General features: G+C 44.0%; 1 protein-coding gene across 1 annotated transcript in view; it reads left to right on the top strand.

Moving 5' to 3' along the window:
- Positions 1-13,608, top strand: part of LOC126251946 (corticotropin-releasing factor receptor 1-like) — a 418,931-nt gene that overhangs the window by 296,894 nt on the left and 108,429 nt on the right. The window contains exon 6 of the mRNA XM_049952707.1: positions 4,372-4,486. Coding sequence (XP_049808664.1) covers positions 4,372-4,486 — 115 coding nt within the window. The remainder of the gene's footprint in view (positions 1-4,371; positions 4,487-13,608) is intronic.

The following is a 13,608-nucleotide window of genomic DNA, read 5'->3' as shown; positions in this document are numbered from 1 at the left end:
TGTTCAAATGTGTGTGAAATCTTATGGGACATAACTGCTAAGGTCATCAGTCCCTAAGCTTACACACTACTTAACCTAAATCATCCTAAGGACAAACACACACACCCATGCCCGAGGGAGGATTCGAACCTCCGCCGGGACCAGCCGCACAGTCCATGACTGCAGCGCCTGTGACCGCTCGGCTAATCCCGAGCGGCAAAGTTCACTCACCACATTGTAAAGCAACTAGGCAGCACATGGTCATAAACGGTGGTAGTTTTCTCGTACATGACCGTCAATGGACTATGTTGCACGGCTACATCCTAGAACCCTTTGCAGATCTACAACAGCTGACAGCACACTCGCAGCATTAACATCACTCCTTTTGCGAGCAGCCAGTCCTTACGTATCACCTGGATTGGATTGGATTGTTTGGGGGAGGAGACCAGACAGCGAGGTCATCGATCTCATCGGATTAGGGAGGGACAGGGAAGGAAGTCGGCCGTGCCCTTTCAAAGGAACCATCCCGGCATTTGTCTGGAGCGATTTAGGGAAATCACGGAAAACCTAAATCAGGGTGGCCGGACGCGGGATTGAACCGTCGTCCTCCCGAATGCGAGTCCAGTGTGAGTATCACCTGTTCTGCACAACCTGAGATACAAGTTTTACTCCACTTTCGGCATTGGTCAGAAGTAATCTTATGTCGTTCCACCAATAACTAAGCTTTGCAGTGAACACATAGTGCGTAGTGGGGCGCTCACTCTGTTGTGGAAATAATTAAAAAGCCAAGATCGCTTAAATACTGTTTACTGGATAACCGGTTTCAACACACTAAAGGTGCCATCATCGGATCTGAATGTAGCTTAACATTTGTAAACCACTTGGATATAACGATACATGAGGCAGACCAGCTGATATAAAACCACTGTCACAAAAATAAAAAACAACTGCTGTCATTGTCATTCTTTTCCATCAGATACGTAAAACTGAAGTCATAAGATAAAACTATTTGAGTCTCCACCCAGTAACGTTTACAGCAGGCGGGGCTTAAATTACCTCCACAGAGTTGTGTGTCAGCTGACACTGAAAGTAACTGAAAGCGGTGATAAAGGGAACGAGAAGTGCACGATGCTCTCTTTGGTTCAAGGAAGCCGTGCGGATGCGCAGAACGAAGAAATGTTGATATGATTTTATGGTTACATTGTTGAGGAAAGTATGGAAGAGTTTGTGGTTACATCACTAAAAGTACGCAACGTCCAACAAAGGAGGCGTCGTTGGAACAAGACACTACTTTCATAACGACACAAGCCATTGACTTGTAGCTAAATCTGGTCCATTTTCCTTATTATTTCCATTAGAGTTCATACTGTCTCAGAAATTTTCAGTGGTAAGCTATCGTTATGGTAGGAGTGAATATATCGTTACTGAGGTCCAGAAATGTGAAATTTTACCATTGCAGTGAATGTAGAATCCATTACCCCTATCCCGAAGCAAAAACACACTAATCCTTACCCCTTCATTTGTTTTAGTTGTCTTTTCTGTGCATCTAACAGTCTTCCCACAAACACATGACAGCTTACTACCTGATGTTCTCTCCACAGTCCTAACTGTGCTGTGAATTGAACTAGACCTGTCAGTGTAGACTGCCCATTTTGCGTCCATGTGTCCAAACTTCATCACCTTTCCTGCTGTCCAAGGTGAAATAAGCACTAATGTCTAGCTCTTGCCACGTGTACTTGGGGGTACTAACCAACCTAAAAACATACTTCTCTCAAGAGCTATAATTATTATTCTGAAAATGAAGTAGATACGGATTGAATGCTGTTCACAGTACTGTCCCTAGAGATCAATAGAATTATCTGTACGTCTAACCGCAACACTATATATATTCGCCTAGCAGGCAGAAGGGCGTGAGCACTCCGCATGCGTATGCAATGTGTGTCACCTGCCTCTCGTGAAAGGTGTAGGACTAGTTCCTGGTTAGTTTATAAAATATCTTTCTCCGTTTACACAAACTCATTCTTAATATTTTCTTGTTCAGTTTACTAGGGTAGGTAGTATGCAGCACACCGGTTTAGTAAATGCTACTAATCTGCTGAACTCTCTTTGCTCCAGGGCCGAAGAAATCAGTAAAAAGATGTCAAGCATCGCCGGGAAGCGTCATCGAACGTATGGCCTGTAACGAAAGTTGTTCCCCATTACATGATCTATCACACCTGGACGTTTGATGCGAAGACTCCGGGACCCCCTATAATCAAATGAAAAACAACCACCTTCTAGATTTATGTACAGCATACTTACATGAGTTGAAAGCCGCGCGGTCTCAGGCGCTGCAGTCATGGACTGTGCGGCTTATCCTGGCGGAGATTCGAGTCCTCACTCGGGCATGGGTGTGTGTGTTTGTCCTTAGGATAATTTAGTTAAGTAGTGTGTAAGCTTAGGCTCTGATGACCTTAGCAGTTAAGTCCCATAAGATTTCACACACACACATATGAGTTGAAATGTTTGGCCGTTTGTTGTAGTCAGATAGTTATCAAGTTGTAGTAATTTGCGCTGTCTGAACGTTGTGCAAATGACAAAAACTAGACCCCAATTTTCGTGAGCCATGCTACCTAATGATGAATTCTACAAGAAGTTGTGCATTGTTACTCCAAGACTGTTAGTACCAGAGACAAAATGTACGAATCGCAAACAAGTCGTGTTTCATGTTTCACACTAATTACTTCTTTGTGAGTTTCATTCAACGCTATAGAATTATCTGTATTACGTCTTCTTACGAAGTTAGCTTGTCCCTTTGCCTTGCTGAAATCTTCTTTTTATACAAATGTATTTTTTGTACGTTGTGAATGTTTCGCACACTGGGAAAGGAGATTGGTAGGTCCAATGCGTTTTACAACTTAATATTATCCTTTCGTGTAAAGTAGAATAATTCTAGAATCGTTCCGTTGTAGCGAACGGTCTTCATCCACTCATATTCTGTGAACATTTCTGCAAGTTGTTTGTGTGTAATTATTTCTGCAGCTTTCACTATTTCTATTGAAACATCACATTCAGGTGTCACTCATACCGTCATATCCCTACTGAATTTATGCACGTCGTCTGGCATTAGTAACACTTGTACAGATACGATTTGAAGAAAAGTAAAAGTTTTCGGTAGTTACTCTTTCTGCTTGAAATACCCAGTACATACACTGAAGAGCCAAAAACCTGGTACACCTGCCTAACATCGTGTGGGGCCCCGCGAACACGCAGAAGTGCCTGAACACGACGTGCCATGGGCTCGACTAATATCTAAAGTAGTGCTGGAGGGAATTGACACCATGATACCTCCAGGCCTGTTCATAAATCCATAAGAGTAAGAGGGGGTGGAGATCTCTTCTGAACAGCATGTCGCAAGGCATCCCAGATATGCTGAATAATGTTCATGTCTGGGGAGTTTGGTGGCCAGCGGAAGTGAGTTTGGTGGCTAGCGGAAATACTCAGAAGAGTGTTCGTAGAGCCACTCTGTAGCGATTCTGGACGTGTGGGGTGTCGCATTGTCTTGCTGGAATTTCCGAAGTCCATCGGAATGCACAATAGACAAGAATAGATTCAGGTGATCAGACAGGATGCTCACGTACGTGTCACCCGTCAGAGTCGTATCTAGATGTGTCAGGGGTCCCATATCACTCAAACTGCACACGCCCCACACCATTACAGAGCCTCCACCAGCTTGAACAGTCCCCTGCTGACATGCAGGTTCCATGGATTCATGAAGTTGCCTCCATACCTGTGCACGTCCATCCACTCGATACATTTTGAAACCATGCAACATCTTTCTATTCGTCGACAGCCCAATGTCGGTGTTGACGGGCCCAGGCGAGGCGTAAAGCTTTGTGTCGTGCAGTCATCAAGGGTACACGAGTGGGCTTTCGGCTGTGAAAGCCCATATTGATGACGCTTCGTTGAATGGTTTGCACGCTGACACTTGTTGACGTCCCAGCATTAAAATCTGCAGCAATTGGTGGAAAGATTGGTCCCGTCCTTGCAGATCTCTTTCCGGCCGTAACCATGTGGGAGATTTGATACTTGACGGGTTTCTGATATTCGCGGTACACTCTTGAAATGACCGTACGTGAAAATCCCCACTTTATCGCTACCTCGGAAATGCTGTGTCCCATCACTTGTACGCCGATTTTAACGCCATGTTCAAACTCACTTAAAACGGTGATAACCTGCCATTGTAGCAGCAGTAACCGGTCTAACAACTGCGCCAGACACTTGTCTCATATAGGCATTGCCGACCGCAGCGCCATATTCTTCCTGTTTATATATCACTGTATTTGAGTACACATGTCTATACCACTTTCTTTGGGACTTCAGTGTATATGTTTCTTAATTTTTTGGTTTCAGGCAGTTGCAGAGCCACCGCGTTTCGCTGCACAAGCACTTCTTCAGCTCACTGCTGCTCTACTCGTTGTTCGAGATCGCCTTCACCCTGGCCGTGATGCTGCCGTCCCGTTACCAGGTAGCAACTTCCAGCTATACACTGCGCGTGCCCATTACGCATCCGTGCGTGCGACTATTAGTATGAACGTCCCAACGCAGCACTACCACTACTTACACACACACACACACACACACACTGAATAGGGATCCACCTGCAAATAAATACAAGACCACACACACACACTCACACACACACACACACTGAATAGGGATCCACCTGCAAATAAATACAAGAGTAAAACTAATTGTTAACTTTATTTATAACATACGCACGTATTGTGAGAACTTTGTAATCTTCCATTAAGAAACATGTAGTGTGTGTACACGTGAAAAATAACCACATTTTCCTGAATGTGTTTCCTAATCAACAACGAGACAGCAGCAAAAAGGACGTGAAGACTGTTCAAAATAATGTAAAACTACCTGAGTAGGAGGATGAAAATTCTACATCATTTCTGATGCAAAGCTTTTGAGAACTGTGTTGTGGAACAGTGTGTAACAATACGACAGGTGTAAATAGCGGCAGTGCTGCGTTACTCCTCTCCACTTCTAACTGCCCACATACAGGTATTCCTTTGCTAGCATTTTAGAAAGCAGGCTGTTGTGTATTCCCCCAATAACAATTAATGCCGGCACACAGACTGCATGATTTATTATTGAAACTGTTGTTCCTTGCAAACCTGTTCAAACTACACTTCGCTTTAATAACATCCTGTGTGCGGTCATACACAATTAACTGCTTCACACTGAATCTTTTCATACAGTGAAAACGTGGTACGAATTGATAGCCTAAGCATATTATCGATTACCTCCAAACACACACGTTTCAACGCGTCTGCACCTAGCAAGCGCGGCCGACTAGCTCTCACTGACGTTCATGGTGACCCGAAAGTCCGTAAACATTTGAAAATGCGCTAATTTACGGAATAATGAAAGTAAAGAGGTAAAAATTGCCACATATGATTGAAATGTCATGGAGTTACAGGGTGTTTCAAAAATGACCGGTATATTTGAAACGGCAATAAAAACTAAACGAGCAGCGATAGAAATACACAGTTTGTTGCAATATGCTTGGGACAACAGTACATTTTCAGGCAGACAAACTTTCGAAATTACAGTACTTACAATTTTCAACAACAGATGGCGCTGCGGTCTGGGAAACTCTATAGTACGATATTTTCCACATATCCACCATGCGTAGCAATAATGTGGCGTAGTCTCTGAATGAAATTACCCGAAACCTTTGACAACGTGTCTGGCGGAATGGCTTCACATGCAGATGAGATGTACTGCTACAGCTGTTCAATTGTTTCTGGATTCTGGCGGTACACCTGGTCTTTCAAGTGTCCCCAAAGAAAGAAGTCACAGGAGTTCATGTCTGGCGAATAGGGAGGCCAATCCACGCCGCCTCCTGTATGTTTCGGATAGCCCAAAGCAATCACACGATCATCGAAATATTCATTCAGGAAATTAAAGACGTCGGCCGTGCGATGTGGCCGGGCACCATCTTGCATAAACCACGAGGTGTTCGCAGTGTCCTCTAAGGCAGTTTGTACCGCCACAAATTCACGAAGAATGTCCAGATAGCGTGATGTAGTAATCGTTTCGGATCTGAAAAATGGGCCAATGATTTCTTTGGAAGAAATGGCGGCCCAGACCAGTACTTTTTGAGGATGCAGGGACGATGGGACTGCAACATGGGGCTTTTCGGTTCCCCATATGCGCCAGTTCTGTTTATTGACGAAGCCGTCCAGGTAAAAATAAGCTTCGTCAGTAAACCAAATGCTGCCCACATGCATATCGCCGTCATCAATCCTGTGCAGTATATCGTTAGCGAATGTCTCTCGTGCAGCAATGGTAGCGGCGCTGAGGGGTTGCCGCGTTTGAATTTTGTATGGATAGAGGTGTAAACTCTGGCGCATGAGACGATACGTGGACGTTGGCGTCATTTGGACCGCAGCTGCAACACGGCGAACGGAAACCCGAGGCCGCTGTTGGATCACCTGCTGCACTAGCTGCGCGTTGCCCTCTGTGGTTGCCGTACGCGGTCGCCCTACCTTTCCAGCACGTTCATCCGTCACGTTCCCAGTCCGTTGAAATTTTTCAAACAGATCCTTTATTGTATCGCTTTTCGGTCCTTTGGTTACATTAAACCTCCGTTGAAAACTTCGTCTTGTTGCAACAACACTGTGTTCTAGGCGGTCGAATTCTAACACCAGAAAAATCCTCTGTTCTAAGGAATAAACCATGTTGTCTACAGCACACTTGCACGTTGTGAACAGCACACGCTTACAGCAGAAAGACGACGTACAGAATGGCGCACCCACAGACTGTGTTGTCTTCTATATCTTTCACATCACTTGCAGCGCCATCTGTTGTTGAAAATTGTAAGTACTGTAATTTCGAAAGTTTGTCTGCCTGAAAATGTACTGTTGTCCCAAGCATATTGCAACAATCGGTGTATTTCTATCGCTGCTCGTTTAGTTTTTATTGCCGTTTCAAATATACCGGTCATTTTTGAAACACCCTGTATATTGAAACCGAAAACGAGTGCAACAATTGGCCGACAGATGGCGCTGGACAGCAACACGTCAGTGACGCAGCATGAGAATACTGTCCAAAATGAGTTGTAGCGAGAGAGAGGCTCAGATGTGCCAGCAATCGCGACGTGTTGACTCCACCAGAAAAGATACTGCTCGTGAAGCTGTACTGTTAGAATGGAGAATTCGCTATTGCAGTTTTAAGATACTTTCGCCATAAGAAGTGTATTCGAACACGTAAAGGTCTTGACGGGACCTCTCACCGCAGTACGAACATGCTGAACAATGCTGTTCACAATATTTCCTCTCGGATATGGGTACTGTTGATGAAGGACGACCGACATGTTGAGGATTTTTTTATGAAGAACATTGTGTTTCTTAAATTATTGCTTTTGTGTCATATGAAGTGCCACCTGTTGGTCATTTTGTGCACTATTTTTGTTTTAGTAAAACCATATGTAATTCCAAATAAGTGTGTCAAATTTTACCTCTCTACCTAACATTATTCTGTGAAGAATCGAATTATCAGTTATTAACGGACTTTAGTGTCACCCTGTAGTACGCCAAGCGCGCCCACGATATAACAACAATAATAATTCACCGTCCATTCTCAGCGTGCAAAGGTTAATTGTAACCGCTGGAGACGGCATGACCAACTATTGCTGTACTCAATCAGGAGTAACGCTAAACAATAAACTTCAAAAAATGGCGAAAATTAAGACGAGTGAAGATATAAGATTCTCTCGATTGAACGCAAGAATCTCTTCAGTTTAGTTTAAGGTAACTTTAGATGTTTTATTCTCGTACTGAAAACTTAAGAAAACTTTTTGGCCGTTTTTGATTATTTTTAGAAGTGACAGGATTGCCTCAAGCCTACAGCATCGCTTTTTTTCTTGATGGCCATACGTGTTCTCAGTTTTCCTGAAATTTCTTCAACAGTTCCAGAACTAGCGTATAATACATGAAAAATTCACAAAAATGCATCAGCTTTTACAGATGACAGGGATCCTAAACTCTCGAGATGTACTAAAGAATACGTCACAAAAATGTTCTGCATGCGGTCTCCTTTATAGGTGGGCTACACTGTCCAAGAACTCTCCAGGGTGAACCCCAAATGGTTATTCACCTTTTTTGCAACTGACTTTATGAACTCCGTCTGCCGGCCGGAGTGGCCGAGCGGTTCTAGGCGCTTCAGTCTGGAACCGTGCGACCGCTACGGTCGCAGGTTCGAATCGTGCCTCGAGCATGGATGTGTGTAATGTCCTTAGGTTAGTTAGGTTTAAGTAGTTCTAAGTTTTAGGAGACTGATTCCCTCAGAAGTTAAGTCCCATAGTGCTCAGAGCCATTTGAACCATTTGAACTCCGTCTGTCACAGACCGTTCCTCGGTATTACTCTTATAAGTGCAGTCCACGTGAGTCAGTCAAGGAGCAGAGCTACTAGTACTGTGTTCGAAAGTTGGAGGAATGTTGCTCCTACTCATCGGGACTAACTTTTACCATTTTTAAGGCAAGTGCTATTATTACACCAAACAGAAATTTTGTCGAAGTCAACTTGAATTCCCCCACAAGACGACACTTTTCTCTACGCAACGGCGTCATCAGGAAACATTATTCTGTTGCTGTCCACCTTTTCCGTCAGATCATTTCTGTAGATGAACACCAGAAATAGTCCTACCACGTTGTCCTCGGGCACATCTGATGTTACCTCTGTATCTGATGAACACTCATCATCCTTGTATACTGGAACACATTCCGGATATGTCGGAATAAGAAAACTGCCTGTTGACCTGTATCCACGGTTCACAGGATATTCGTATGATTGTTGTTTTCTACGAATGGCCCATTCTGATTTGTGAACAGACGCTTTTACCTAAAAAAAAAATGGTTCAAATGGCTCTGAGCACTATGGGACTCAACATCTTAGGTCATAAGTCCCCTAGAACTTAGAACTACTTGAACCTAACTAACCTAAGGACATCACACACACCCATGCCCGAGGCAGGATTCGAACCTGCGACCGTAGCAGTCCCGCGGTTCCGGAATGCAGCGCCAGAACCGCACGGCCACCGCGGCCGGCGTTTTTACCTCTTTAGACAACTGAATATATCAGAGCTTAGACTATGCAACAGACTAATATTACAGAAATGGTCCATAATGTTTAGCATATACAGTCTATCTGTACTTTATCTCAGTTGCTTGGGAATGTTGCCTGTGCAAGGGATTCACGATAAACAGAAGCTAAGAGAGCGACAAATGCCGCAGCGACTCTTATAAAACCAAAGTGAAATTCAGTCAGCGCCTTTATACTCATTAGTTTTCAACTGTTTCAGTTCCTTCCCAAGATATGTATTGCATATTTGTAAATCATCTGTTTGAAAGTTTTTTCTGTAGTATAGTGATCCGTACGATTTTTGTGTGTTAATTACTCTGTAAATGCTACGTTTAACGTCTCTGACTTACTCTCGCACCAGACTGGTCGACAAGATGCGGCGGAGGATGTCGGCCTCTAACTATCCTTTAAACTATCGGTCCACCTACCTGGATAGGTTTCAGCTTATCTGCCCCTACATTCTGCAATGGTAGACGCTGGTTTAGCTGACAAAAGCAGAACTGACCAAAATTCGAGTAAATACCTACCACGCAAAGGCCAGATGTCTCCAGTCCATGGGTAGCAGCTGAAAGTTAAACTATCTAGCGTTCGGGATTCTTGCGTGAGTCGTTTGAAAAAATGTGAAAAAAATTGCTTTCCCTTGGTTTATTGTCTTCAAACAAGGAAAATGTCTATCAAGTCCATATTTAAAATCCCGACATCAATTTTGCAATGTTACTGGCTCTCTCTGTAACAAGTCCACATCCGAAAGCAGACAGAAGATATTTAGTCCGACCCAATATTTTAAACGTCCTAAACAGTCACTGACCCACGACTACTTGCGAATTAACACATTCAGTCGTTCAGTAGGCTTCCTGTAAAGGAGAGTTTGCTATAATGACTCGTTATCTGCACGAAACCCGCCACGCAGAATTTATGGACGACATGAGATGTTCACACGCGAATATTCCCTTAAGTAAACCATTCACAATGTTCTAAGTTTCACAAAATACTCAAAAGTGCAGTCGCTCTTCGTCAACGACACGAGAACGGATCACACGCGCGAATATCTTCATTTTGGTACAAATTCGATCAGCACGGTTTAACATAGGTGTTTACCGGAAGACGGCTCCAGAGCGACTACCTCTACTCATAGAGCTGAGACACAAAGCCGTACTAAAACGCGCGGGAAACGCTGAATTCCTATTGGCTAGTTTCTTAAGCAGCCAAGCAGATCATCTCGAGTACTTCTATATTGGTGGTACTTCTAATGTCAGCTAATCAGATTACCACAAGTAATTTACACAAGAAATATGGTAATTCCGAAACTAAATAAAATTAATGAAAACATAATACTATCTCTTTCGAAATATTAAATTACTAATAAATACGGGAATGCCACTGATTTATTGACTTGTGAAACAATTTAGAGGGTTTCATCAAAAGGTGAATTTTGCATTGAAAGATATATAAAAAACATTTAATATATTATACACTACTGACCATTAAAATTTCTACACTACGAAGATGACGTGCTACAGACGCGAATTTTAACCAACAGGAAGAAGATGCTGTGGTATGCAAATGATTAGCTTTTCAGAGCATTCACACAAGGTTGGCGCCGGTGGTGACACCTACAACGTGCTGACATGAGGAAAGTTTTCAACCGATTTCTCATACACAAACAGCAGTTGACCGGTGTTGCCTGGTGAAACGTTGTTGTGATGCCTCGTGTAAGGAGGAGAAATGCGTACCATCACGTTTCCGACTTTTATAAAGGTCGGATTGTAGCCTATCGCGATTGCGGCTTATCGTATCGCCACATTGCTGCTCGCGTTGGTCGAGATCCAATGACTGTTAGCAGAATATGGAATCGGTGCGTTCAGGAGGGTAATACGGAACGCCGTGCTGGATCCCAACGGCATCGTATCACTAGCAGTCGAGATGACAGGCATCTTATCCGCATGGCTGTAATGGATCGTGCAGCAACGTCTCGATCCCTGACTCAACAGATGGGGACGTTTGCAAGACATCAAATATCTGCACGAACACTTCCGCGACGTTTGCAGCAGCATGGACAATCAGCTCGGAGACCAAGGCTGCGGTTACCCTTGACGCTGCATCACAGACAGGAGCGCCTGCGATGGTGTACTCAACGACGAACTTGGGGGCACTAATGGGAAAACGTTATTTTTTCGGATGAATCCAGGTTCTGTTTACAGCATCATGATGGTCGCATCCGTTTTTGGCGACATCGCGGTGAACGCACATTTGAAGCGTGTATTCGTCGTCGCCATACTGGCGTATCACCTGGCGTGATGGTATGGGGTGCCATTGGTTACACGTCTCGGTCACCTCTTGTTCGTATTGACGGCACTTTGAACAGTGTACGTTACATTTCAGATGTATTACGACCCGTGGCTCTACCCTTCATTCGATCCCTGCGAAACCCTACGTTTCAGCAGGATAATGCACGACCGCATGTTGCAGGTCCTGCACGGGCCTTTCTGGATACAGTAAATGTTCGGCTGCTGCCCTGACCAGCACATTCTCCAGATCTCTCACCAATTGAAAACGTCTGGTCAATGGTGGCTGAGCAACTGGCTCGTCACAATACGCCAGTCACTACTCTTGATGAACTGTGGTACCGCGTTGAAGCTGCAAGGGCAGCTGTACCTGTACACGCCATCCAAGCTCTGTTTGACTCAATGCCCAGGCGTATGAAGGCCGTTATTACGGCCAGAGGTGGTTGTTCTGGGTACTGATTTCTTACAAGGGAACCTCCCCATCGCACCCCCCTCAGATTTAGTTATAAGTTGGCAGAGTGGATAGGTCTTGAAAAACTGAACACAGATCAATCGAGAAAACAGGAAGAAGTTGTGTGGAACTATGAAAAAAATTAGCAAAATATACGAACTGGGTAGTCCACGTACAACATATGCAACTTCAAGGGCGACGCGCAGCGAGGAGCGCCGTGGTCTTGTGGTTAGCGTGAGTAGCTGCGGAATTAGAGGTCCATGGTTCAAGTCTTCCTGCGGCTGAAAATTTTAATTTTTTGTTTTCAGAGAATTATTATCTGTCCGTCCAATGTGATCACTTTTTTGGGAGTGATAATCACATCCACAAGAAAACCTAAATCGGGCAAGGTAGAAGAATCTTTTTACCCATTCGCCAAGTGTGCAAGTTAGGTGGGTCGACAACATATTACTGTCATGTGACGCACATGCCGTCAACAGTATCGTATAGAATATGTCAGACGTGTTTTCCTGTGGAGGAATCGGTTGATCTATGACCTTGCGATGAAATGTTTTCAGTTCCCATTGGAGAAACACGTCCTTTCGTCTACTAATCGCACGGTTTTGCGGTACGGTCGCAAAACACAGATACTAAACTTATTACAGTGAACAGAGACGTCAATGAACGAACGGACAGATCATAACTTTGCGAAAATAAAGAAAGTAAATTTTTCACTCGGGGGAGGACTTGAACCGTGGACCTCTTATTCCACAGCTACCCACGCTAACCACAAGACTACGGCGCTTCTGGCTGCACGTCATCATTGAAGTTGCATATGTTGCACGTGGTCTACTCAGTTCGTATATTTTGATAATTTTTTTTATAGTTCCACACAACTTCTTCCTGTTTTCTCGATTGATCTGTGTTCAGTTTTTCAAGGCCTATCCACTGTTCCAACTTATAGCTAAATCTGAGGGGGGTGCGATGGGGACGTTCCCTTGTTAGGGTCTATGCACCCAAATTGCGTGAAAATGTAAACTCATGTCAGTCCTAGTACAATATATTTGTCCAATGAATACCCGTTTATCATCTGCATTTCTTCTTGGTGTAACAATTTTAATGGCCAGTAGTGTAGTTGTAATAACAAATACATACAATTCTCCTACGACCTGTTCCATCAACTATCAAAGAAATAATATGGAAATACAAAAGAACAAAAATTTTGAAAAAGCTTTTGATGAGAATAATGAAGTTGTCTAAAGACTAACGGTACGTGTGGGCCCCGAAAATGTAGCCAATTGCAGCAGGGAGCTTCATGGTGAATTAGTTGCTGCTTGGGCAGCAGACATCCGTGACCCGGGGTAGCATCGGTGACTAGCGCAACAGAGGTCACAGGTTCGAGTCCTGAGCTGCTACGAATTTTAATATGTGCCATTGCCGTACGGAGTACGTCTTCTCTATCGATGAGAATGATAGTGTCAGTCTAGTTCGGATTTCTGTTCTGTGTGTTGCTCATACGTGGAAAGAAATTATGACTGAAATAATGCATAATATGCGACATGTAATATCAGAATGTTGTGCAGATTCAGATGAAACTATGAATACGTGTTTCGTTGTGGCTGTGGAAGTCCTGGAGCACTATTAACCAAATTTACTGCACATCCTGTTTACTACATGGAACAAAATGCTGTCCGCATCTCGTGGTCGTGCGGTAGCGTTCTCGCTTCCCACGCCCGGGTTCCCGGGTTCGATTCCCGGCGGGGTCAGGGATTTTTC

Source organism: Schistocerca nitens, chromosome 4 (assembly GCF_023898315.1).
Source record: "Schistocerca nitens isolate TAMUIC-IGC-003100 chromosome 4, iqSchNite1.1, whole genome shotgun sequence".
Classification (NCBI taxonomy): Eukaryota; Metazoa; Arthropoda; class Insecta; order Orthoptera; family Acrididae; genus Schistocerca; species Schistocerca nitens.
This window is presented reverse-complemented; position numbering and strand designations above follow the sequence as displayed.